The sequence below is a fragment of the Protopterus annectens genome, chromosome 10.part0 (genome assembly GCF_019279795.1).
Source record: "Protopterus annectens isolate FY-2018-M chromosome 10.part0, PAN1.0, whole genome shotgun sequence".
Taxonomy (NCBI): domain Eukaryota; kingdom Metazoa; phylum Chordata; order Ceratodontiformes; family Protopteridae; genus Protopterus; species Protopterus annectens.
Genome location: NC_056744.1, coordinates 764,614,216 through 764,637,986, shown reverse-complemented (window position 1 = coordinate 764,637,986; position 23,771 = coordinate 764,614,216). Strand labels below are relative to the sequence as shown.

Below are 23,771 nucleotides of genomic sequence, written 5' to 3'. Positions count from 1 at the left end.
GCATTTTGAGGTTTAGACTTCTAGCATTGAGTAGCAATACCCTCAGATTCTTCTTGCCTGTACCTGTTAGTGTGGTGAATTTGTCATTTGAACCTTGCTTAAAAAAGGCACTATAGGGGTGGCTAGAGCCTTAGCCAGTATCCGGAATCCCAGGGGCAACAGGTGCAGGCCATCTCTGGCAAAGCATCGTGGTTTGTCAATCATGTCATCCCAGGTGGACAGATACTGGATCCCCTTAGAATGACACCAGAAGCTTAGCCAATTGTTGAAGTCAATAATTTTGTCCTTGTACTGTGGTATCATTCTGGGTGATGGCAGGATGCTACTCAGGGCTAGGGTCATACCTGCCTGGGCTACAAGATCAGACAGCTCCTCCATGTCCTTTTTCATGTAGTCAAAGGAGGTACATCTCAGGTCATTCACACCGACATGGACAATGACAGAGTCATATTTGTACTTGTTGTGGAGTGACATGAGTGCATGCGTTATGTGGTGGATCCTGGCACCCAACAGGCAGCTGACAGTACCTTTCTCCTTGTTTAGCTTGGTGAGTGGAACATCAGTGTGCCTGACTATAGAGTCACCTATGACTAGAGTGTTGGGTATGTTGTTATGCCTTATGGGCTGTGGTTGAGTGGCACACTGAGTTTCTGGGCTGTGTGTCATTTGGGTTGTGTTTGGGGGTAGAGGTTGCTTGTGTTTCTGCTTTGGAGGTCCCTGTTGCTTGGGCAGGTTTTTACTGAGAGCCTCCGCGAATGTAGGTGTGTGTTTTGTGTTTCTTTGTGTGTGTTTTGGTGGTGTGTGTTTTGGTGGTGTAGGTTTTGAGGGACTATGTGCTGAGTGTGGTGTGGTGCAAGTGTTTACCTTCTCCTCTTGACTGTCTAGTCCAGTCTTGGGTGAAGACAGCTTTGCTTCCAGTTTGGCTATATAAGTACATCTCTCACAGGTTGTAGTGTTGGGTGGTAGGAGGAGAGGGTTGTCTGTGCACATGAGGCAAGTACTGCATTGCCCCAAGATGCCCAGATTCATCAAGTAGACAGGAGAAAATACCGGGAGCTGACCCTTAGACATGCCTGGATAGGTGCTTATTTGTTAAGTACTAGAAACTGTTTTCCTCTAGACAGTGAGGAACGTTGAGTGCTGTAGTAATTTGTAGCTTATTTAGTGCTTACAATAAGCTCTGAACAAGTGCTGAGCTCAAAGAAACAGACTTGAGTGCTGAAACAAAAAACTGGCTAGTTCTAAGAAACAAAATTAAGCTAGAAGGCTTCAGTCCAACACAGAAATGCTTGGGGGCCTAGAAGCCTACAAATAGTCCTGGACACAGCAAATCTATATCCAGACTAGACTACCCACAGGAAAGGCAGGAAACAAGCTTAGAATTTTTTTTTTTTTTTTTTTTTTTTTTTAGTGGAAAGAGAAAGGAGTAGCAGAAACTAAGCTGAGTAGCCTTCTCAAATGTTCTCCCTGTATTGGGTAGAATGAGGTAATGACACTAGACTGGGAGAAATGGCAGAAACACTCACAACTTAACTTCTTAGGTAACAGAAAGTTGAAACCTGAGACAACTTTTAAGAAACAAAAAGCTCAAAAGAACCAATGAGGTGCTTAGTCTAAGCTGTAGTCCAAGTGACCTCAGTCAGGCATGGCATGGCACTGCATTCTTCTCTTTGTCCACAGGGAATTTGCAACAGTCATTCTTCTCTGCAGCTGAATGTCACTTCAGCTGTGTGTTCTCAGCCAAGTGTACCACAGACAAATGTCTCGCTGCCTAGGTACCTGAACCCCTTTCAGTTTTTAACCATGAATTTGCATTTAGACAGATGAATCTCACAGTCTCCACTTATGACTAAAATGGATTTGTATGAGTGAGAAATATTAGGTTCCAATACATCTTCAAAATATGTTACAACATGAAACAAGACAAGAAAGAGAATGAAGGAAAGACATTTTGAATTATTTAAAAAATAAAAAGAAAAGAAAAGAAGGAAGAAAATATTTAGTATAGTTCTTCGTCAGTACAACTGTCTTGGCAGGATGTGAAAGGGATTAAATATCCTGGATTTTAAGACGACTTCAGAATTTATCCCAAATATAAAGAAATTAAGAAATGTATACTTTTTTACCATGCATATGCTGTCTTTAACAGATCTAATGAAACTTCGAAGAACAGGAACTGAGAAATCAAAGAAACCAGCACCTGAAAAAGAACGGAAAATTGCTGCATTTATTTCTCGACAGGCACCTGGAATGTGTTTTGACTTTAACCCAAAAGTAAGTTTAAGAACTTTGGATGTATTTATTTTGCAAGATACTTCTGCAAATTTTTCAAACTATACACAACAGCAGAATCAGTCTAATTGATTTGATGATATTACTTAAGATAACATTTTACAAAAAGTGAAGTTAATATGTATCTGGGTTTTCTCTAACTTCCATCATTTTTGGATGTGATAATGCTTTTATGAGGAACTTGGAAACACTGCTGATTATCTTGACCTCTCTGTCTCGTAAGTTTGTTCCTGGTTTGGAGTCACTGCTTGGACTAGTACATTTGTGACTGTGGTGTATTTGATGTCATGATACCATGACATTGAATAGCAGGAGGGCATTGGAGCTTACTTCTGGCAGCTGGATGCAGTGAAAGTCATGCAGATTAGCTGAAATGCGAATAGACAGTGGTAAAGTAATACCCAAAGTTGGGAAGAGTTTGTCGTTAGTTGTCAAGGCTTAAGGAGAGAGACACCATTAGACTGGGAAATCACTGTAAGTTGTTTCTTGTTGCTGCTGATTTTTTTACTCCAGTGAGGAATCCAAAATACTGAAGAGATTCAGGAAGAAAGAAATAAGAAGCTGTCAGCACAGAGTTTAGTATCGGTTCATACGTTCTTATCAAGCCTGCAGGAAAGGAGACCATCAATAAATTCAGCCATGTCACCCAGTAATGAAGGGAGGTGAACAATGTCCCTCATTTAACATACATTCTCCAGATATTTCCCATGAAAAGTTGCAATCATTCATCCAGCCACCCACAATGTTTTTAAAGGTAAGGGCAGCCTATTCCAGAAATGGGGATATGTTGGGTTGAGGTATCTGTCACCCACAAATTGATAGAAAAAATTAGAAATTAGCAGTTGTCAGTTATATTTCAAGGAAAATTTACAAAAAGTATTTTGCTTTTCCAGAATTTTTGAAGTTAGATAGCCAAGAGGGGTTTACTGTGCCTCCTAGCTGTCAAAGACTTTGCTGAGTATCTCTGATTTTGCCTCATATTTATGCCCTATCCCTTGAAAAAAATTGATTTTCTGATAAATCACTGGGAATTAGTTTCATACTTTTATTGCTCAGAAAATGCACATTGATGCAAAATATTTTTGTAACTTTTTAAAGTGAATTACAGTAATATTTGAAAGATTTTCCATGATTTTGGTCCTTTACTCACCCATTATTTTTTATTTATTATTTATTTATTTTATTTACATTTGTTTACCGGGAAATTCCGACTGGACACAGGCCCTTTTTAAGTGGATGCCCAGGGAGAAAAGCTCCACATCATGTACATGATAAATAGAGATACAAAGTTGCAGCAATAGTAAACAACATTACAGGTTGTTGGCTTTAATACATTAAAAAGATATTATCAACAGTATATACAGTAAATGTTGCAAGTTAAGATAGTTTCTTGTTGCTTATAATATTAGTAACAAAGTTGTCAGACAAGATTTTAAAGTATGTAAAGACAACTAGCTAATTCTGACTGTGGTTAGTAGTGGCGGTAGTATATTTGGGTTAAAAGTCTAGGTGTGGGGGGGGGGGTAAGGGTGAAGGTGTTAGTCTGGATTAGAACAAGGACAAAGCCAGTGCAAAAATTTGAGCACAGTCTTGAAAAGGCTGCTGGAAGGTAGAGTAGTTATAGAGGGTGGTGGAAGATTGTTCCAAAGTTTAGATATGGTACATGAAAATATGGCTTCTCCTGCTGAGTTTTTGGGTTTGATAACAGTGAGTTGATTTTTGCTGCTTGATCTTAGGGGCCTAGTGGAGTGATAGGTTTGGAGAAGGGTTTGAAGGGAAGGGATGTTATGGGGGTGGTTAATACGTTTATGAGTGAGGGTGAGTTGATTAAAGTGAAGGAGTTGTGGGAGTTCTAGCCAGTTTAGTTCTTTAAGGGAGATACAATGATGGCTGCGGTAGGAGGTTCCAGTGGCAAATTTAGCAATTTTATTGTAAAAAGCATCTAGCTTGTGTAGGTCTGTCTAAAGTTGGTAAGTATGGGGGATGCATAGAGTAGGGTGGAGATTAGCTGGGAATTGGCTATGGAGATTCTAGCCACCTTGGTTAGGAATTGGCAGCTTTGATATAATGCACCAAGTTTCTTGTGAACTTTTTTATTGTGAGAGATGTGGGTGTCAAATCTACACCAAATAATTTTATGTGTTCTAATGGAAGATGATTGTATTGTTTTTGGTGAGAATGTTGAAGTGGGGGGTGTTTTGGGTGGCTTTGGAAGGTTGGAACAGGAGAAGTTTTGTCTTACTTGGGTTGAGTAGGAGCTGAGCATTGGATAGCCAGCTTTCTACAGAAGCGAATGATTCCCATGTGATTTGTTGTAGTTCTGGTAGAGTGGGGGCAGAGCAGATGAGAGTAGAGTCATCTATGTACCATATAAGAGATGCTTGTATGGTGGCAGTATGTAGGTTGTTAGTGAAAAGTGAGAATAGCAGAGGGCCAAGGATAGACCCTTGGGGAACTCCAAGAGTAACTGGGAGGTGAGGTGATAGGTTATCTTCCCAGATTACTGATTGCTGGCATCTGTGTAGATGGCTGTGGAACCAGTTGCAGGCTGATTGTGAGAAGGAGAGGATGGGGAGAATAGAGAGTAGTAGCTCATGAGATACCATGACAAAGGCCTTTGAGAGATCTAGAAATATGGCAATAGAGAAGAGGCCATTGTTTTTTGATGAAGTATAGTGTTGGTGAAGGAGAGCAGAGGTAGTGCTGTGATATGGCCTGAAACCATGTTGGGTTTTGGAGAGGAGATTATTAGCTAGGAGGTAGTTGGATACCTGGGTGTTGATACATTTTTCAAGTATCTTGGAGAGAGGGGAGAAGATAGCAATGGGGCAGTAATTGGAGAGGTCGGTGGTGGGGGTGCCTTTGTGGAGGGGAATGATGTGGGATATTTTCCATATTGAGGGAACATAGCCTTCTGTTATGGAATGGTTGATTAGAATTGAAATTGGGTAGGCTAGTGTATCAGCTGCAATTTTCAAGTATTCAGAGGGGAGATTGTCAGCTGCGAGTTTGGTGGGTTTAAGTTTTGACAATAGTCTTTTTATGTTGGAGGTAGGTACTGAGGTGAAGAAGAAAAGAGGAGTGGGTGGTTTAGGGTTAGGAGCTGGGGAGGCTGTTGTAGGGAAGTGTTGTTTGTTTAGAGATGTTATAGTTTCAGTGAAGTGTTTGTTGAAGGATTCAACAATACTGCTGGAGGAGGGGGGAATGGACAGCTGGGGGGTATCAACCTTCCCTTGATGGAGGATAGTGTTAATAGTGGACCAGAATTGCTTAGGGTTGTGGTTGGTAGAATTTAGGGTGGATTTATAGTAGAGGGATTTGTCTAATTTTATTTGCTTTTGATTGCCTATCTGAGTTATTTTTTGTTAGTCGCCAATGCTCCCAGGCCTTAACTCTGGATTTCATTAGGGTTCTGGTGGTCATTTGTAACCATGGGGCATGCCTGGATGTGACTTTGGCATTTCTTACAGGAGCATGGGTGTTTAGGATGGAGAGGAAGGTACTGTTGAAGAAGTGGACAGCCTCATCTAAGTTGAGGTATTTTAGTGGTGACCAGTTAATTTTTTGCAGGGAGGAGATGAAGGAGTCGGGGTTGAAGTTGGACTTGTTCCGTATTTGCCTGTCGATAATGGGCTTGAGACTGTTTGTGTGGTGCCAAATTAGAAAAGTGGGGGAGTGGTCACTAAGACTGTCAGGTAAGCAGCCTGCTAGGTAAGAGTGAGGGGTTTTGTTGACTAGGATCCAGTCAAGTAAGGTATGATTGCTAGGGTTTTTGTTGATTTGGTTACGGGATTGAATGAGTTGAGTGAACCCATGGAGAGTAAGGTGAATGGTTGGGAGATTATTATAGGATAGCCAGCTGATGTTAAAGTTGCCGAGAATGATGGTTTCCTGGGATTGAGATAGAGTAGCCCAGTTCAAGGGATTTTCTAGGGGTGAAATATTTTGCCCTATGATATTGATTGTTTTGTTTGGGTTTAGTTTGAGATTGGAATAAAGGATTTCTTCACTGTTGTGGTGAGGGGCAGATGTATTCAGGAGTTGAATATTTAGGTGCTGTTTAAATCTCAATGGTACACCACCTCCTTTTTTGGACAATCTGTCTATGAGAAGGATGTTGTATTCAGGTGGAAGTATTTTCTCACTTTTGATGTGAGGTTTGAGCCAGGTTACAGTTAGGAAGAGAATATCTGGGGAATATATGCTTATGCATATGCATATGGTTTTGTTCCTGATTCTTGAATATAGAATTTGAGAACTATGGGATATATATATATATATATATATATATATATATATATATATACTTTTACGTAATGAATGACACTTCTAAAACTGGTATTTTTCACCTTTTACTCATTAAGTTACTAGCATACTATGTTAGAAGACCAAGCCTTTGAAAGGGAGTCATACTGTTGTTTGACTCAGAATTCCAAATGAAGATTTTTGAACCTAGGGCTAATATTTCTTAATTGTACCAGCTCAAGTGTAAGGTATGGTAAAGCCCCCGGCATGGGCAGTATAGGGGAAGAACAATTAACAGAGAATGTTTTGTAAAAAGTTAATTTCCCTGACATTCGAAGTGAATTGCAGGATGGTATTGGGGAGGTCATGTATTGTTGAGTAATATGCATTTCCTTTATGTTTGTTTTTAATTACCTCACTTTTTGTCCTAAGTTCAGCAATGAGAATCTTACACTCATGTTTTTGTGCTTCTGGAGAATATAATAACTGACAGGAAGCACCTAGTTTAAATCATATTGTTATTAATGGATTCTGGCCAAAACGACAACATAGCCAAATATTTTACTGCCTGGAAGTCAGGTGTTCCTTTATAGATATACAAGTGTGTGTGTGTGTGTGTGTGTGTGTGTGTGTGTGTGTGTGTGTGTGTGTGTGTGTGTGTGTGTATGTTTCTGTGTGTTTTTACAGAAAGAGCAGAGTATAAAACCTTTGTGTTCAGCAATATAGTAAAAAGTGGAGCACTGTATAAGAAAATATATAGTTTAATTTATTAAAACACATTTTTCTATATGTTTAATGTTTCTCATTGCCTGCTGACCATCTAGTCTATTTGTTCCTTCATACCGGATATTTGTAGTATGGAGGAAAGAGCTATTTGAGCTGTCCAGGCAACTATGAGGGTGCTTTGTGCCTACACCTGTGCTGCCACTCATCCCTGTGCTCACTGCAGAGGCAAGGTGCCCTCATTTCATCCCCAAATGTGTCTGGCTTTCCCCAATATAGAGCCCTATGGCATCAATAAAGTCTTGTCCCTGGCTGCAGAAGTACAGGGACAACCTTTCCCCCAATCAGCATCCTGCATTGTGACTGTTTCAGGCTATGAAAGCATTTATTTTGTAGTCCTAGACCCTCACACCCTGGTGGCTAGCATGAGCATATGCATCATTCCAGGGACCTCCTACACCCTCTCCTAGATGCTTGAGTACTCCCACACAAGCACTAGTTTTACTTTCACCAGCCCAAATCACTCTCAGTTATGACATGTGCAGTCATGCAATCCCTACTTGCATGGAAGCTATCAGTGACAGTAAAACCACCATTCTCTCCCCTTGGAAGGGGCAGCCAGTGTAAACTACTCATTTTACATCTCTTTGCTTGTCAGCTTTGTAGAAACTTTCAGTTATGCTTGTCTCTGGAAAACCAGTATTGTTTGATAGTTCAATACTTCCTCCCTCCACACCCTGCTTGCTTTAGTATAATAACTCTACTGATACACAATAGTTAAGAAAATTGAAAAACAAAACACACAAACAGTTAGTCAGTGCATTTTTACTTAATAAATTTCAAGTCACTGAAACAGCCCTTACAAACTGCAATATATACAATGTTAAATGTAGGTCCTGGAATGCATTTGAATCCCCTTGAAAATAAGGGTCTATATTAAATCGGTGAATGCTTAAAATAGCAAATGCTGATTTATCAACCCTTTAAAAGTGAAACTTCACAATCTCGAAGATACGGAACAGCAATTTTTTTCCCCAGGGGAAAAAACCCCACTGTTCCACAAAAAAAAAAAAGTTCAGAACACAAAATAAAGTGGGGGATTTGCCTTACACTCTCCCAATGGGAGGGCCTGTGCCCCACACACCCCCTACTTAAATATACCAACTCTGAGATCGCACCACAGTAGAGGAAATGGCACAGTCCCAAAAATGGCCCAGCAATTTTTTTCCCTGGGAAAAAAAATCACTGTTCTGTGTCTTTGGGATTATCAGGTTTCGCTCTTTAAAGGTCGATAAATCAGCGTTCGCTATTTTGAGCATTCACTGATTTAATATAGACCTGAAGATAAAGGAAGACATGGCTAGTATTGAAGACAGTACCAACTACAACAGAGCATTAATATATGAGTACAACCAAAAACACTCCTAAGATTAAAAATATTGTTAATAAAAAGTGGAACATTTTAAGTTCAAATATTTTACTGTCCAATACCCTTGGTAATGAACCATTAAGTTTGTTCAAAACAGCTGTCAATCTGAAACAAATTTTTGAATGTAACGGCATGTACATAAGTAACCCAATGGGAGGGAAAGGTACCACAAAATGTGGAGTGTGTAAATAATGCTCATTTATACTAGAGGATACTAGAAGACAACAGATGGTACTTAATAATGGGTTAAAGAGTAAAATTAATACCATTAAAGGCAACTGTAGAACTCTAGGAAGAATGTATATTGCAGTCTGTAAGGGCTATTTGAATTTTTGCATCAGTAAAATGGAGCATGCATTAAATAAACAAATCTACGTACATATGTGCTATGTGAAAAATAAAAACAAAAGTAATGCATTTTTCTTACTTTTACTGGAGTTTACAATTACAAATCTGGCATTTTGGAAAAATACCTGCTGATTCCCAAGTTTGTGATTGGAAAAACATGATACAAATTAAGGAGCTTAAATAGCAACTACGGCAGAAAGTGGAAAATCCACCTGGTTTAACTGATATGAGCTCAATATATTCAGTGTTAAAAATGAAATCAATGTGTTTATAAATTTACATTGAGATTTTTGTGATGTTTGATGTAGAAATATTATTTTGATACATGTAACATAGATTTTACAATATATGGGTTGAATATTTAGATATTTGCTTAAATACTTACACAAACATTCATGTAAACATGTATGTTTTTACATATGTTTTTATGTTTTACTTTGTGCAGTGTTTTTACAAAAAAAGAAATGTATACTGCTTTATTAAAAAGCCTTTTTAAGGAAGTGAGTTGTATATGAGGAGATTCTGAAGAAGTTCCAGTTTAGGAATGAAAAGTGCTAAATTGTGTAAATAAACGTTTTTGGTGGTATTGGAGCATGCAACTTTACTTAAAGGAGATTTTGAGATACCTTTTGCTCCTCTAAGAGGCTTCATTGGTGATTTTCTTAGATTCTTGAATGACATTTTGATATGGGATGGAGGTACAACATTCTTGTTGGAATTCATTGATTATTTGAACCATTCAAGTCAATTTCTGAGATTTACATATCCGTTTGATAAGGAGAGTATTAATTAACTTGATCTTACTATTTCTAAAGACAGACAACAAGGGAAGTTTATTTCTAATATTTATCATAAAGAAACTTATTTGAATTCCCTACTTCGTTATAATAGTTGCCATCCCTATTACCAGAAGAGAAATATAGTAAAAGGGCAAATGGTGCATCTTTCAAGACTGGTCTCTGAAGATTCTATATTTTCCATTGAGTTGGATAAGTTAATGAGAATGTTTCATGACAGAGATTACCCTGACCCCCTACTTTTTTTAAATTAAGGAAGAAATTATTAGGGGAAAGAAAGCTAGATTTGCCATGATTCTTGGGGAGAAAGAGAGTATCGTGACCTTGGGAGAGTTTAAAAGTAAAGAAGGAATAAATATAGAAAGGGACAGGGATAAATTTGGTGCTATGGTTATTAAATATAATAGGGAAGCCCTGGACTTGCTGTCTGTCCTTAGAAATATGTGAAAGGTTATATTCCCTGCAGAATTTAAGGCTATTTTGGGTGAGAATACTGTCGGAAAAAAAATGCCCAGTCCATCCCCTAATAGGGAGTCAAAAGTGTTCCCCAGTCCATCTGCCTAACAGGTAGCCTAGGGAGATGCATTAATTTGGGAAATGGACTTATGCTTCCTTGACCTTTGTTCTCAGGGCACTGAATTATCTAGCTCAGATTTCTGAGGGAACCTGACAAAGGAAATTTCCAAGTCTCTCTTGGGTGCACTACAGTGGACTCCCAGCTGTCCATCCTCCAATCTGCATCCAGTGTAGCCATGTATCTGCTCTCAAATGCAAATGATAGTGCAGCTAGGGCAGCAGGCACTGGTGTCTCCAATCACTGGCATGCTTGGATGTATCTTTCCGACTTTGCAGAAAGTGTCAGGACATCCTTCATCAATGCCCCCATTTGATGGGCCCACTCTGTTTGTACCTAAAGTTAAAGAAATGCTTGTCAGGAGTCAGCAGGATGGTAAGACTCTCTATGCAGTAGGAATTCACTCCCTGATGACCCTGAGATCCTACTCTAGGAATCAGCGGGTTGAAGAGATGATGTGGATCAGGAAGTCACACTTCCCTGATCAGGAGACTCCTGGTGGTAGACCTGCTCGTGGCCGAAGAGAAAGTAACAACAACTGAGATCACCCTAGAGGCAAGGGTGGACTGCAAAATCAGGGCTTTTATGGATTACACTCTGAAAAACCTTTTCAGTGTCTCTGAAGGGTTGCCTGACTGCTGCACTCTGGAGGCAGTTAGGGGATGCTTATCTTTGAAACTACAATCCTGGCAAAACATAACCACAGATTAATGGGTGCTAAACATAATCTCTAGAGGTTATTCTATACCATTTTTCCTTCCCCCTTTCAAATGGAAAAAAGTTCCTGACCTTCTACCTAGTCATTGGAAATTTGCAGCAGCAGAAGTTTCCAGGATGCTAAAAAAAAAGAGAATCATATGAGCAGTACCCATAGATCAAATATAATCCAGAGTCTACTCATGGTTCTTTTTAGTACCCAAGAAAACAGAGAACCTCAGATCCATTCAGGACCTGAGCCATTTGAATCAGTATGCCAAGAAGACAACATTCTGGATGATCACACTACAGTCCATTTTGCCTTTACTAAGGTAGGACAATTGGATGTGCTCAATAGACCTCAAGGATGCATACTATCATGTGAAGACAGAGAAGCATTCAAGAATGTTTCTCCATTTCTGTCTGGGAGCCAATCATTATTAGTTAATAGCTCTACTGTCTGGGCTCACTACAGCCTCCCCAGGTCTTCACTAAATTTATGGCAGTGGTAGCAGTAGACTTGCATCTGCTAGGGATCCAGGTTTTCCCATAACTTGATGATTGACTCCTCATTGCTACAACTGACAATGTCTTTTCACACCACCACGACCTTTTGCTGCATCTTATGCAGGATCTAGGTATTACTGTCAACATTTCCAAGAGCCAGCTTACAGCCTTATCAATTGTGTCCTGCAGAGGTTAGTTTTTCCCTATTTTAGGAAGATATAGTCTCTCACACACCGGGATGATTCGATCCAACAACCTCCACCTCCCAGGATGCTAGGATTACAGGTGTACGTCACACACCTGGCAGTGAGGCTGTGTCTCCATGAGGACACTACACAAATCAGGTCCCTTTTTGTTTCACCTTACAAGCAAATATAATTTATTGGTTGCCACATGAACACAAACTTACAGGTTTCTTTCTCTGTCTCACTGCCATGCCATGCAAGTTCTCACCACCCCTGTCCACCAGCAAAGTTGATCATTTGTCTATTAGGTCTTATGGCATCCACAACCATCATGATCCCATTCACTAGATTTTTTATGAGGGTTGTTCAATGGACCTTAGCAATACAAGGGTCTCAAATGGTCTGTCCACATCATGCTAGAGTTAAAAGTAATCTTCAGAAAACACCACAGATTCAAAGGAAAACACAGAAGTGGCTTTGATCCATCTTTATTCACTCCATCCTGGTACCTCAGCTGGTCCCATTGAAGGCGAACAGCTGAGGTACCAGGATGGAGTGAATAAAGATGGATCAAAGCCACTTCTGTGTTTTCCTTTGAATCTGTGGTGTTTTCTGAAGATTTTTTGAGGTTTGGTTTCCAGTGGTTCTTGGTTTTAGAGTTAAAAGTAACTCGGATCTGCAGACAGCACATATCTTGGTGGATAGCATCTCCATCAGGGATAGATAGATTGACCATTCTGAATGAAACTCCTGGTGGTGGTTGTGGCAACAGATGCTTCCCTTATAGGGTGGGGGGCATTATGAAGAGAAGATGGTCCAGGGAACATGGTTACATAAAGAAGTCAATCTTCACATCAGTGTTCTGGAGATGAGAGAGGTCCTCCTTGCATTGCAACCCTTCAGGGCAGTCTCCTCAGAGGTGTGATTCAGCTACAGACAACATATCATTAGGAACCCGTTCATACCCCTTATGCTGCAAAGTCATGGGAGTCTGGCAATGGGCAATGTCTTCACACTGCTTTCTAATAGTGATGCATATCCCAGGGTCATTCAGTGTTCTGGCTGGAAATCTGAGCAGATCTATCCGAATGCCTGATGAGTAATCCTTCAATTCAGTAGTGACAAACTTGAACTTTAGTTGCTAGGGCCAGCCTTGCTGTGATCTTTTTGTGTCCCATCTAAATCACAAGTGCAGCAGTTACTTTACTGTGATCCCTCCATGGGGACAGTCACTGAGGGATGCTGTTGTCTGCAAATGGCCCCTGGATCTTCTTTATGCTTTTTCCCCATTGCCTCAAAAGAAGAAATTTATACAGAAAGCAAGAGTGTTCAAGGCCAAGGTGATCCTCATTGCCCCTTTCCAGCTCAGCAGATATGATTTTCATTCCTGTAGCCTCTTCTAGTACATTCTTCTTAAAAACTGGATCAGTATCTAGATCTCTTGTTTCACCTCCAGATCAGAAAACCATGACATTAACTGCTTAGTTCCTCCAATTCTAATATTAGCCAGAGATGTTGTTGATGACCAAGTAGCAGCTGCACAGATATCAACAATTCACACATTTGTGTTGCATTATAAACTGGATGAACAGTTCTCAGATATCACTCTCCACCATTCTTAGGAGTGTCTTTCCTTGATACCACCTGAGACTATATGCTTGGGAATCTGCCCCATAGTTAAATTGCTTTAAAACAGACAACACTGGATACAAAAGTTATCTACTTAGCATTACGATAGATCCATGTTGTCTGATTTTAGCCCATTTCAACTTGCCTCCCACATACCTCCTGCCATATTGTCACTAATGAGAGTCTGAGAACTGATCGATCTTGGCATTCCCTGTCAGTAAGCAGTTATCACTGCCAGCATTCTATAACCATGTTACGGCTTTTTTCATACCATTTAGAAATGAGCCAGAATAAGACCTTTTTCACTAGAGTAAGGTTACTTGCTTGTGCTTTGATAAGTTATTTATCAGGGGCAAACTCAATCTGAGGTAGTAGGGTAGAGGCCAGGGAATTATGGCTAGGGGAGGAGTTGGAGCCCTGGAACAGAAAAGCTTTCAGATTGGTATTGAGATCAGATCCACTTGGATCTGACAAACCGTAGTTGAACCAGATAAAAATCAGACAACATGAATCTACCATTGTGGTGAGTACATAACTTTTGTTTATGGTTTGTTAATGTTAATTTTGAAGAAAGAAGGAATAAGGAAATGAAGGCCATTGAGATTAGTTACTATGATTATGAAATACTAACCAAGGTGAGGCATTTAGTGTCTAGAAATATGAGTGAAATTTGTAAGATTAGATGTATAGTATTAATAAAGAAAAGACATACTATCACAAAACAGGAATGTAGGTAACTGTTAGAGATATTGGGGCCTGCTTGAGTGAGTCCAATAATGTGGAGACTGAATTGCTGAAAATATAGGCTTGCATATAGTAAGTCTTTTCTCTTTAGACTGGTGATCTTGGAGTTTGTATAAGTAAATTCAGGAGGAGTGGATATTTGCTCCCCTGCAAAAAAGAAACTTAAAGGAAAAAGCAATGTTTGATATTTGCTCTTCTCCTGGATTTTTGATCTTGTTTGTTATGTCAGTACTCAAAATTTCAAGTCAAAAGGTATAATGATTTTAAGGGCAAATGTATTGTTATTGCTCAATGAAAAAACTTACGTGAAGATATCAGGACGACAAGTAAAGGAAGGAAAGCACACCACCATTATCAGCAACATGGGGCTTTGTTGCAGTTATTTTGTTGAAAGTTACTGGTAAACAATGAAATGACGTGTAAGATGGCTGATAAAAGAAAATGTTTAGTGAAGAGATATGAAACAAAATAAAAATGATCATGCTTCTTTTATAATAGTTTTGGAAAGAAGCTAGAATGTTGAGATGCATATAATGAGAAAAGGCTAATATGCAGATGATTTGTTGTAGAAGTTACAGAGGTGTCTATAGAAAGAGAAGAAAGTATGAAATATAATGGATTATGATTATGTCTCCAATCATAATCAAGTTTCTGTATGAGGTAGATATGGATGTCATGGAATTCACCTTGAGAGATGCTTTAATGTACTACTAGTATAGGATTACCATTTTACAACTTTGTGAGCCATAAACCACTTAGCACTGCTCAGTGGCGGCTGGTGACTTCAAATCAAAGGGGGGCTGCAGGAGACAGCTGAATGGGTGGGGTCAATGGGACTGGGTGTGGCCAACTAGAAAGGGGAGGAGCTATGCTCAAAACCACAAAAACTAACTAAATACACTGCCCTGGGTGCCAAACCGTCATTATGAGAGTCCAATCAAGACAAAATGAAGTGTAGAAGAATAAAAATATTTCAATGCAATGGCTGCATGACAGCTTACTTAATATCTAGATGGAAACAAAAAGTTTGTGAGGCATGAAAAAATAAATTACCTTTTAAATACATTAATGGAATGCCAGTCAAAATCAAGTATAAGAAAAATAAGCAGCAGCACTCAACTCAAACCACTTCTTGCACTGCAGTTCTAATTATAATTTATATTCAGCTTTATTAAAGTTCCGAGTAACATGCTGAAAGTAGAAATCTCTGATGCCCCCACTTGTAAAAATGTTTCTTATCCAAAAAAAGACCTGCTGCCCGACAACTATCTACTTGTTTCATGGGGAAAACATGATCAAAGTAAAAAATGGAAAGCAAACAAGAAACAAGTTCAAGATACATTGCTTAAAAGGATTACTGTACAGGTTATGGACCACACGACTGGCATTCTGTTTAGTTTATGGGTAAAGCCTGCAGAGATGACTGGAAGTCTCCAAGTGTAATGAGCTTCTTAAAATAATGTAATCCTATCCTTTATTACAAATACTGTCATATGCATTTCAATACCCAAGGCTTATACATTATCTAGTTAAGTATTCTCTACATGGCAACAACAGAAAGGCTTTCAATGTTGGCAATTCTTTAACAGTATGCTTATTAAAGCTTACTTGCATCTTACGATCTCAGCAAAGCTTACCTGATGGTCATTAAAGTATTGCTACTTAAACACAGAGCAACAGGCACTTTGAGTAATAAGCATAAATCAACAGTACAAAAATATGACAGAAACCAGACCATTCTGCAAAAATCAAGGACAGATGAAAAGCCACTCTAGTACTTGTGTCTACCTTGGATGGGGGGGATACTCTGCAGATTTACACTGCATAACTATTCCTTGCCTTGCTTTGACACATCCAGAGTCACTACATGGGGGAGTGGGGTGCAACAAGTATGTCACAATTTGAAATGTCTCTGGCTGACTGTGATGACCCTGACAAATTTGTCATACCTCTCAACCTCAGAGCAAGAAATCTGGACAAAGCCATACAAAGAAGTGGGACAAAGGCCCAAAAATAAGGACAATTTTTAAATATTGCTCTTATAAACTTAGAAAGATAATAGAATAGGTCTTGCATTAGTATGAATTTTCTGATGGTATGAAATCTGAAACTCAAATGTCTGTCATTATTTTCTAACTTCAGTCTTTAATGATTTGCCACTAATTTGCCAGAAAGCCATAATTTTTTGAAAAATGTACCAAAAATATGAGGCAAAAATCTGAGTATTCTGTGAAAATCTGTACAGTTGAGAGGTGTGGACTGAGTGGAGGGACAGGGTCTTTAGCCTGTGTAGGATAGACATTTGAGGCCATGGATTCTCCTGGCGAGGAAACTCTGTGGTTTCTCCAGCTGCTGCATGCGCTTTGTGAGATACATGCTGAAAGGGGCATTGTACTCAGTAGTGGGTCTTATAAGGGAAGAATACAGGAATGTTTTGACCACCTTGTCCCTGGATGAGATACCCTTACTACTGAGGTTGGCCATGTAGAAAGCTTTCCATACAATGGAGGCAATGCGGTCAAAAGTCAGTTTGCTATCAACATGGGTGCCCAAGTCCCTCATGACTGATTGCTTGCTTAGGACCTTGTAATTAATGTGATAATTTGTGGGACATCACTCTTCCCAAAGGGGATGATGATGCATTTTTTCACATTCAGTTTGAGGCCATGTTTCTGGCACCAGCCATATGTTTGGGTGAAACCGTCTTGGAAGATGTCCACATCACTAGGGAAACTGATGACAGCACCCAGCTTGCAGTCATCTGCAAACTTAGTCTACGGAACAGAGGAATGAAATGCTCCCTGCTGAAAGAAGTGTCTCCATGTAATACTGTGACAAGTATTAGATGTAAGTTACATATATAGCATCAGCTCTGAAGTGAAGAATGGCAAAATATGAAAATTATTCAGGATCAGAGGGATCAGGGAGGTTCAGCTGGGAAAGCAATGTTCATCTCCAGTGTTACCTATATTTTGTTAACCTGCTGCATTTTAGATGAAGTTAAAACAACTTGCTCATACTATTTCACATTCATATCCAGCACACAGCATCTGTATGTTTATTATAGTTCACAGTCAATAACAAGAGGATGTAAAGAGAAAATGTATTTTATTTAACATTTGTTTACCAGGAAAGTGAAACTGGGACAGGCCCTATTTTTCATTGGAGGCCTGAGGAGAAACACTCCAGATGCATGCCTTTGGAATGTGGGAGAAATCCCATGCAAATGCAGGGAGAACATGCAGATTCCACACAAAAGGCACTCTAGCCTAGAATCGAACCGGAGAACCTCTTACTGTGGGGTGACAATGCTAACCGGTGCACCACTGAATTGCTCAATGTGTACAAAACTGGAAAACTAATATATAGAGAACATAAAGTCTGGGATTTGACACAGGGGTTTATTCCCAGTTTATTTAGCTTTTCTGCTACCTCTGAGTGGAGAATTGTGTCAAAAGCTTCGGCCAGGTTGAAATATGTGATGTATACCATTTTGCCTTCATTCATTGCTTTATTGACCTTTTCATAAACATCCACCAGGCTGAGTAAGCATGACCTGCCCTTGACAAATCCAAACTGAGACAAGTCCAATGTTTGTAGGTTCCCCAAATCCTGATTGATTAATTCCATGATAAGTCTTTCCATGGCTTTGCATATGAAGCTGGTTAGACTTATGGGCTTGTAAAAACCTGGGTGTGTGGAAGATCCTCCCTTATGCAGGGGATTGACTGTAACTGTTCTCCATTAGCTTGGGTACAAAACCTGTATGGAGGCTGAGACTGAACAGTGTTGTTTGGGGTGTGGCTAAATCATGGTCGATAAAATAACATTAATGACTTTTAATTGCATTCAAAGCTGGTAAAACACTTTGTGGTTTATTTATTCATGTATTTTATTTTGTAGCTGGTACCCTGGTAGTACATGTAGTTGATAAAACTCCATGTACTACAAAGAGAGCTTCACTCTTGAGGTGAGTTTCCTAACATCCATGTTTCAAAAACATAATAATATAGTTATGATTGGAGAGCCAGTCATAACCCTATTAGTTATGATTGGAGAGCCAGTCATAACCCTATTAGTTATTATTGTAGTTCAAGTCACATACAAAAGCATGGTACTCTTTATTGACTCAGACACTGTTTATCTGCCACATCTAAGATTACCTTAGCTAACACTCTGCTCTTACCCAAACTACCATATGGCTTGTCAGTTACTGGTAATCCAAATAAATGAGTACAGTGTAAATTTGAAGCTGCTTACCATAAAACAGCTAAATTTGCAGTGCAGCCCATTGCAGATACTCACACCAGCAGTATTTCTAAATAAACTTAATTGGGTAACCTTTTTCCAGCAAACTGGGCTTTATTCGTTGCACTTTCAGTCATTAAATGTTATTCAACAACAAATGTATAGCTCTTAATTCCATTCTTAAGTGGTATGACCCAAACAAAACTCTCAAGTCCCCTGACAAAGATCTCCTGTATGTGCCCAAAACTTTGTACAAAACTATCAACAAAGTTTCTAGCTCAGTCCTGGAACACTCTACCTAACAAAGTGAGAAGAATCACAGAGCTCACTGTTTTCAAAACTTCATGTAAGGAGTACCTCTGTAAGTCTTTCAAATGCATACACTGGTATATTACATGATTATAAGCAACTACTAGTTAATCTCAGCTAACTTTCCTCATCTTACCCCATTGCAGTCTGAAGTACTCTATTAATTTTACTGACATTTATAACTATATTCCCTAGCTCTTACAGATGTTCGCTACATGATTTAATTAACCTAATGCCGCTACTTACCTTCCCCTACTTTTTACCAAACTATTGTCATAAAGTATTTAACTAAACTAAAATATTAAGTATTTTCTCGTTTTCACGCTCTCCTTTAATGTCTTTCCACATGGCTGGGGTGAGGACTTCTCATCTATTGCTCAAATGTTTCACTGAATATACACATTGTTTTTTTTTTTTTTTTTTTATCTTGATTTGTGTTTTAAATGTTTATAGGAGTTGTTTATTCTCCCATTGTTAATATATTTTCTGGTCTCTCTTCTGCTATTGTATTTTAGTATATATGCCAATATATCATCTGTGATATTGGACTTGCTTTTACTGATTTACAGCTTATTGCTCCAAGGTCCCGTCTAAAGGCCTAACCTGGTTAACCAAATGTGAACAAGTAAGTAAATAAATAAATATGTAAACGAGTGCTGTCAGAGGTACTAGCAAAACGTGAAAATGATGTTATCAAAACCAAGCTGAACAATCTTGCTTTGCAGGTTATGATCTTGAGTATGCAACATATTGCATTTTAAACTGATTGCAATTAAATAGCATGTGGTGTCTTGTACTTGTGGAAAAAAAGACATTGCGTGTATATTAGAAAGTAAAAAAAAAATCATAATAGTCTTAGGGAGGGTAGAAAACAGAGGATAAATTCTCATTTTTTTTCATTAGAAGGAAAAAATAATGGAAGAAGAGGAAGGGAGAGGCAATATTCTCACTTTTGTTTTTCAGAGTATAATGTTAAATGGAGAAAATAAGGCAATCAAACCACCACTATCACTGGCAAATGTTGTTTATTATATTGTAGAAGGAAATAGGGATAACTGCAAAAGAGATGAAAATAGGCAAGATGGGAGGAAATGTGAGAAAGGCAAGAGAAATTAGTCTTTAGGATTTTTCAGGAGTCAGAGATGTGAAAGATATAGGTAAATAAGAGGCTATTCCTCTGCAGACTATGACAAGCCTAGCCAAAAGCCAGAGGTCAGACTCAAACCATGTGTCTTGTATCTGTGAGTTAAAGACCTTAGCCATTCCTTCCTATTAAATAATTAATAAATCTTAATAAATAATAAGCAGCAGAATGATTGCATTAAAATTGAAACACAAAAAAAAAAAACTAAACCACCAAACCAGCATCCAACTAAACGTATTAAAATAAAAAAGTACTGGAAAGACACCAAATGAATATACAAAAGTCCACTATTTTAAAACAAAGCACTAATGAATTACATGACTAGAAAGCTACCAAAGAGAAATGGGTAAAAGGATAAAAGGAGGAATGTGAATCATTAGAAGCCCGTAGGTATAAAGTTCTAAGAGAAAAAAAAATCATATTTAGTCCTTATAGATTTACAGTCAGAATAAAAAGCAGAAAGATAAAGATGATGCAGAAGAAATCAAGTGATATAAACTGAAAGCTACACAAATTAATGAACCCTACAACCAGCATAAGATTGCAGGTACAAGATGACCGGCATAAAACTCCAGCTATGCTGACTATAGAATGGAATGTACCAAGTAACCAACATAGGACAGAACAGCCAGGCACGCTATGATAGCAGATTCCACTCAATAGATTAAAAGTGAATGACATCCATCTTGGAATTAAAAGTTCAACTAGAAAAGAAAAAGCAGCAAATGCACTGTGTGCAAAATTCCGTCTCTGTGTCTTGGGAATTCACCTCTATTCAACACTCATAACAGTCCACAACACCTTCAATGAAACCAAGTAGAAGTGAACAAAAATTTATTGTAATGCCAAGAAACAAAGAATTCTTTGGACTGCCGGACTGCAGCCCCCCAGCTGTAAACAGCTGTAAAGAAAGTAAAAGAAATAAAAAAATTAAAATTTGCGCGGATAAAAAAAATTAAAAATTCACGGACTTTGGCACATGCGCACTAGTCCAGACTGCTGCTGAGACAGTCTGGAGCATGCGCAGACTGCCTCAGCAACAGTCCGGACTGGGAAACATGTCAGAGCAGAGAGAGTTAAAACTGCATAGACTGCTGGTATCTCTGCTCTGACATGTTTCCCAGTCTGAACTGTTGCTGAGGCAGTCTGCACATGCTCCAGACTGTCTCAGCAGCAGTCTGGACTAGTGTGCATGTGCCAAAGTCCATGAATTTTTAATTTTTTTTATCCGCGCAAATTTTAATTTTTTTATTTCTTTTACTTTCTTTACAGCTGTTTACAGCTGAGGGGGCTGCAGTCCGGCAGTCCAATAGCATGGGCCGCCCCTGGCACTGCTACACCTACAGTGACTAGACACTAAGCACTGCCACACCTACAGTGACCAGAAACTAAATATCTCTCTAGCAGACTGAAAGCTTTGAAAGCTGTTAAACACTTCAGTTTGACTTTTTTCTGTTGAAACAAGAAGTGTTTTGCAGCTTTAAAAATCTGATTTAGATTCTTGCCACTGTTTTGTGGTGACTGCATTAGTCACCACTGTTCTGTGGTGACTATTGTATTTGCCCTAATGCAAGATTAGAGCATAACACCTATAAGCAAATGTTACATGGTGTCTGAAGAATGGCACATCATGAGTACAGTTCCCATTAACATTGTAGTAATATAACAATAATTCACACATCTGGTGTAGGAGTAGTGACCACATCCTTTCGATCTACTCAATGTCAAATGTGCATATGCAGCCTGCAGACGTACTGACACTGTATAGCTGTTGAGTCAAGGCCTCACAACTGCCTTGCATTCTAAATGACCAGAAAAGATGAAAACCACTGCAGGACAGCAGGATCTAAGTTTAAAACATTTTAAAGGACAAAAGGACCACCACTGAAGGTAGTATTTGCTCTCCTCTCTCTCGTGTATCTGTCTGTCCATATTTATATAACTAAATCTGCATCTATATTTATCTGTTTATTCATACAGCTATCTGAAGATGTATAAGTGTTTCATTTGATCTGATACATATTTAATCACAAACAGAAATCACTGAAACACATTTGATAGAAAACTGTGAAAGGCTATAGGAAATCACTGCTGGTGTGGTTTTGGAACACAGGAATTGTATTTTATTTACTTATTTACCCTTTGTTGACCAGGCTATTCCCACTAGGCTAGTTACCTCTTTTTAGTGGCGATCTGATGTGCTGTGTATACTACTGGAGAAAAGTTAGACAGGGTATCAGGGAACTTCCCCTACTCATCTTTGTTGCGAGTGGGACCCATTTTGAATGACCATTTAGTGTTTTCATTCCAGGCAAAGAAGTGGCCCAGAGAAACAGGGAGGCAGATGGAGGGAGAATGATATAATGGAGTGGTGAGAGAAATGGAGGAGAAAGCCAATATTGAGACCAAAGAATATCTACAGGATTCTAAGGAAGTGTTTGATGGAGATGAGTCAGCAAGTGATGGATTCATAATTACAATCCCCCAGTTGGGAGGGTTGCTGGATGATTTATTCAAAGAAATAGTGATGCAGTGTAAGCCAGAAAAATGGAGACATTTTCTGGGGCAACATTATGGAGAAAATAAAAAAGGAGGATGCAGAGACAATCCTGAAGAATAGTGGTAAGATAGAAAAGAAAACATATGCAGAGAAAGTAAAAGAAGACAAGAGGGTAGCAGAAATGGAGAAAGCAGGTGAAAATGAAAAACAGAAGTATGTGGTAATGATTCAAAGTAAAGAAGACATAGATATGAAGTGTGTGACAATTTAATAGTTTCTTTGGATGTAAAAGTACATGATGTAAGAGCATTTATTCTTATTAACAAAGAGACATTTTATGACATTGCATTTCAGACTTTTTTCAGTGGAAACTTTTCTTGAAAAATATGAAAAAAAGAAAGACTTTAACCCATGGAGTCTTAGTGTAATAAAAACATTTAACAGAGAAAAATCATACACAGTTTAGAAGGGAGGTGAGAAGAGATGCTTTGAAAGGACATTTGAAAATGTTATGTAAAGAAGTACTGAACGTTGCAAAGTTTATGATAAAAGGGGTTTATGGACTGGCAGCTGGGATTGTAATATTGTGTTAAAAATAGAAAGAGAAAAAGTTATACATATACCAAGCATGATAAATGTCGGAGGGAATATGGGTGTCATAAAATACTGGGGCCAACCCAAAACATATTTTTTTTTGTGGAAAAGAAAGACATTTGATAAGTAACTGTGATAAAAGAAAATGCATGCCAAACTGGGATCACTCTAATGCATTAAACAGTTTCTGAGGGGTTCTAATCTTGACTTTGCGTAGTGGAGCAACAGTGTCTAGCTGTTTTAGAAATGTTTTGTTGAAGTAAGATACAGGCTGGTCTAGTGGCAGAGTTTTTAGTGGGGTCCAGTCGCAGCTATACATTAAAGTTTTGAGGACCTCAGGAGAGAAATTCTTTGTGTTTCTTGTGGATCTATAGGTAGTGGTTTTACATTGACTTGTTCTGCTACGTATTAGGTATATTAGGTTGTGGTCACTTAAGCTATCTGGGAGACTGCCTTTGTGGGAATAGTGTTGGGTTGTTAGTGTCCAGTCTAAGATGGATTCCCTTTTAGAGTTTTTATCATATTTAGTGGGAATTTGGGCTAGCTGCTGGTAGCCATGGAGATTTACTAGATTACTTGGTGCTTCTGATATACAGATGAACCAGTCTAGGTTGAAGTCCCCAAGAATGAGGGTTTCTTGTGAGTATGTGGTAGTGCACCATGATAAGAAGTCTTCAAGGCTGGTAGGTGCATTACCAGATGGGATATACATGGCAATGATGGTGATAGTTTTTGGGGGGTTATTTGGAGTTGTGAGATAACTATGTCCCAATTACTGGGAGAGGGGTAGGAGTTGGGAATGTTGAG

At 38.8% G+C, this 23,771-nt stretch overlaps 1 protein-coding gene across 1 annotated transcript in view; it reads left to right on the top strand.

The window, feature by feature from the left end:
• The window catches only part of DNAI4 (dynein axonemal intermediate chain 4), a 1,182,639-nt gene that overhangs the window by 884,680 nt on the left and 274,188 nt on the right, over positions 1–23,771 (top strand). The window contains exon 13 of the mRNA XM_044085587.1: positions 2,150–2,274. Within this exon, the coding sequence (XP_043941522.1) occupies positions 2,150–2,274 (125 nt within the window). The remainder of the gene's footprint in view (positions 1–2,149; positions 2,275–23,771) is intronic.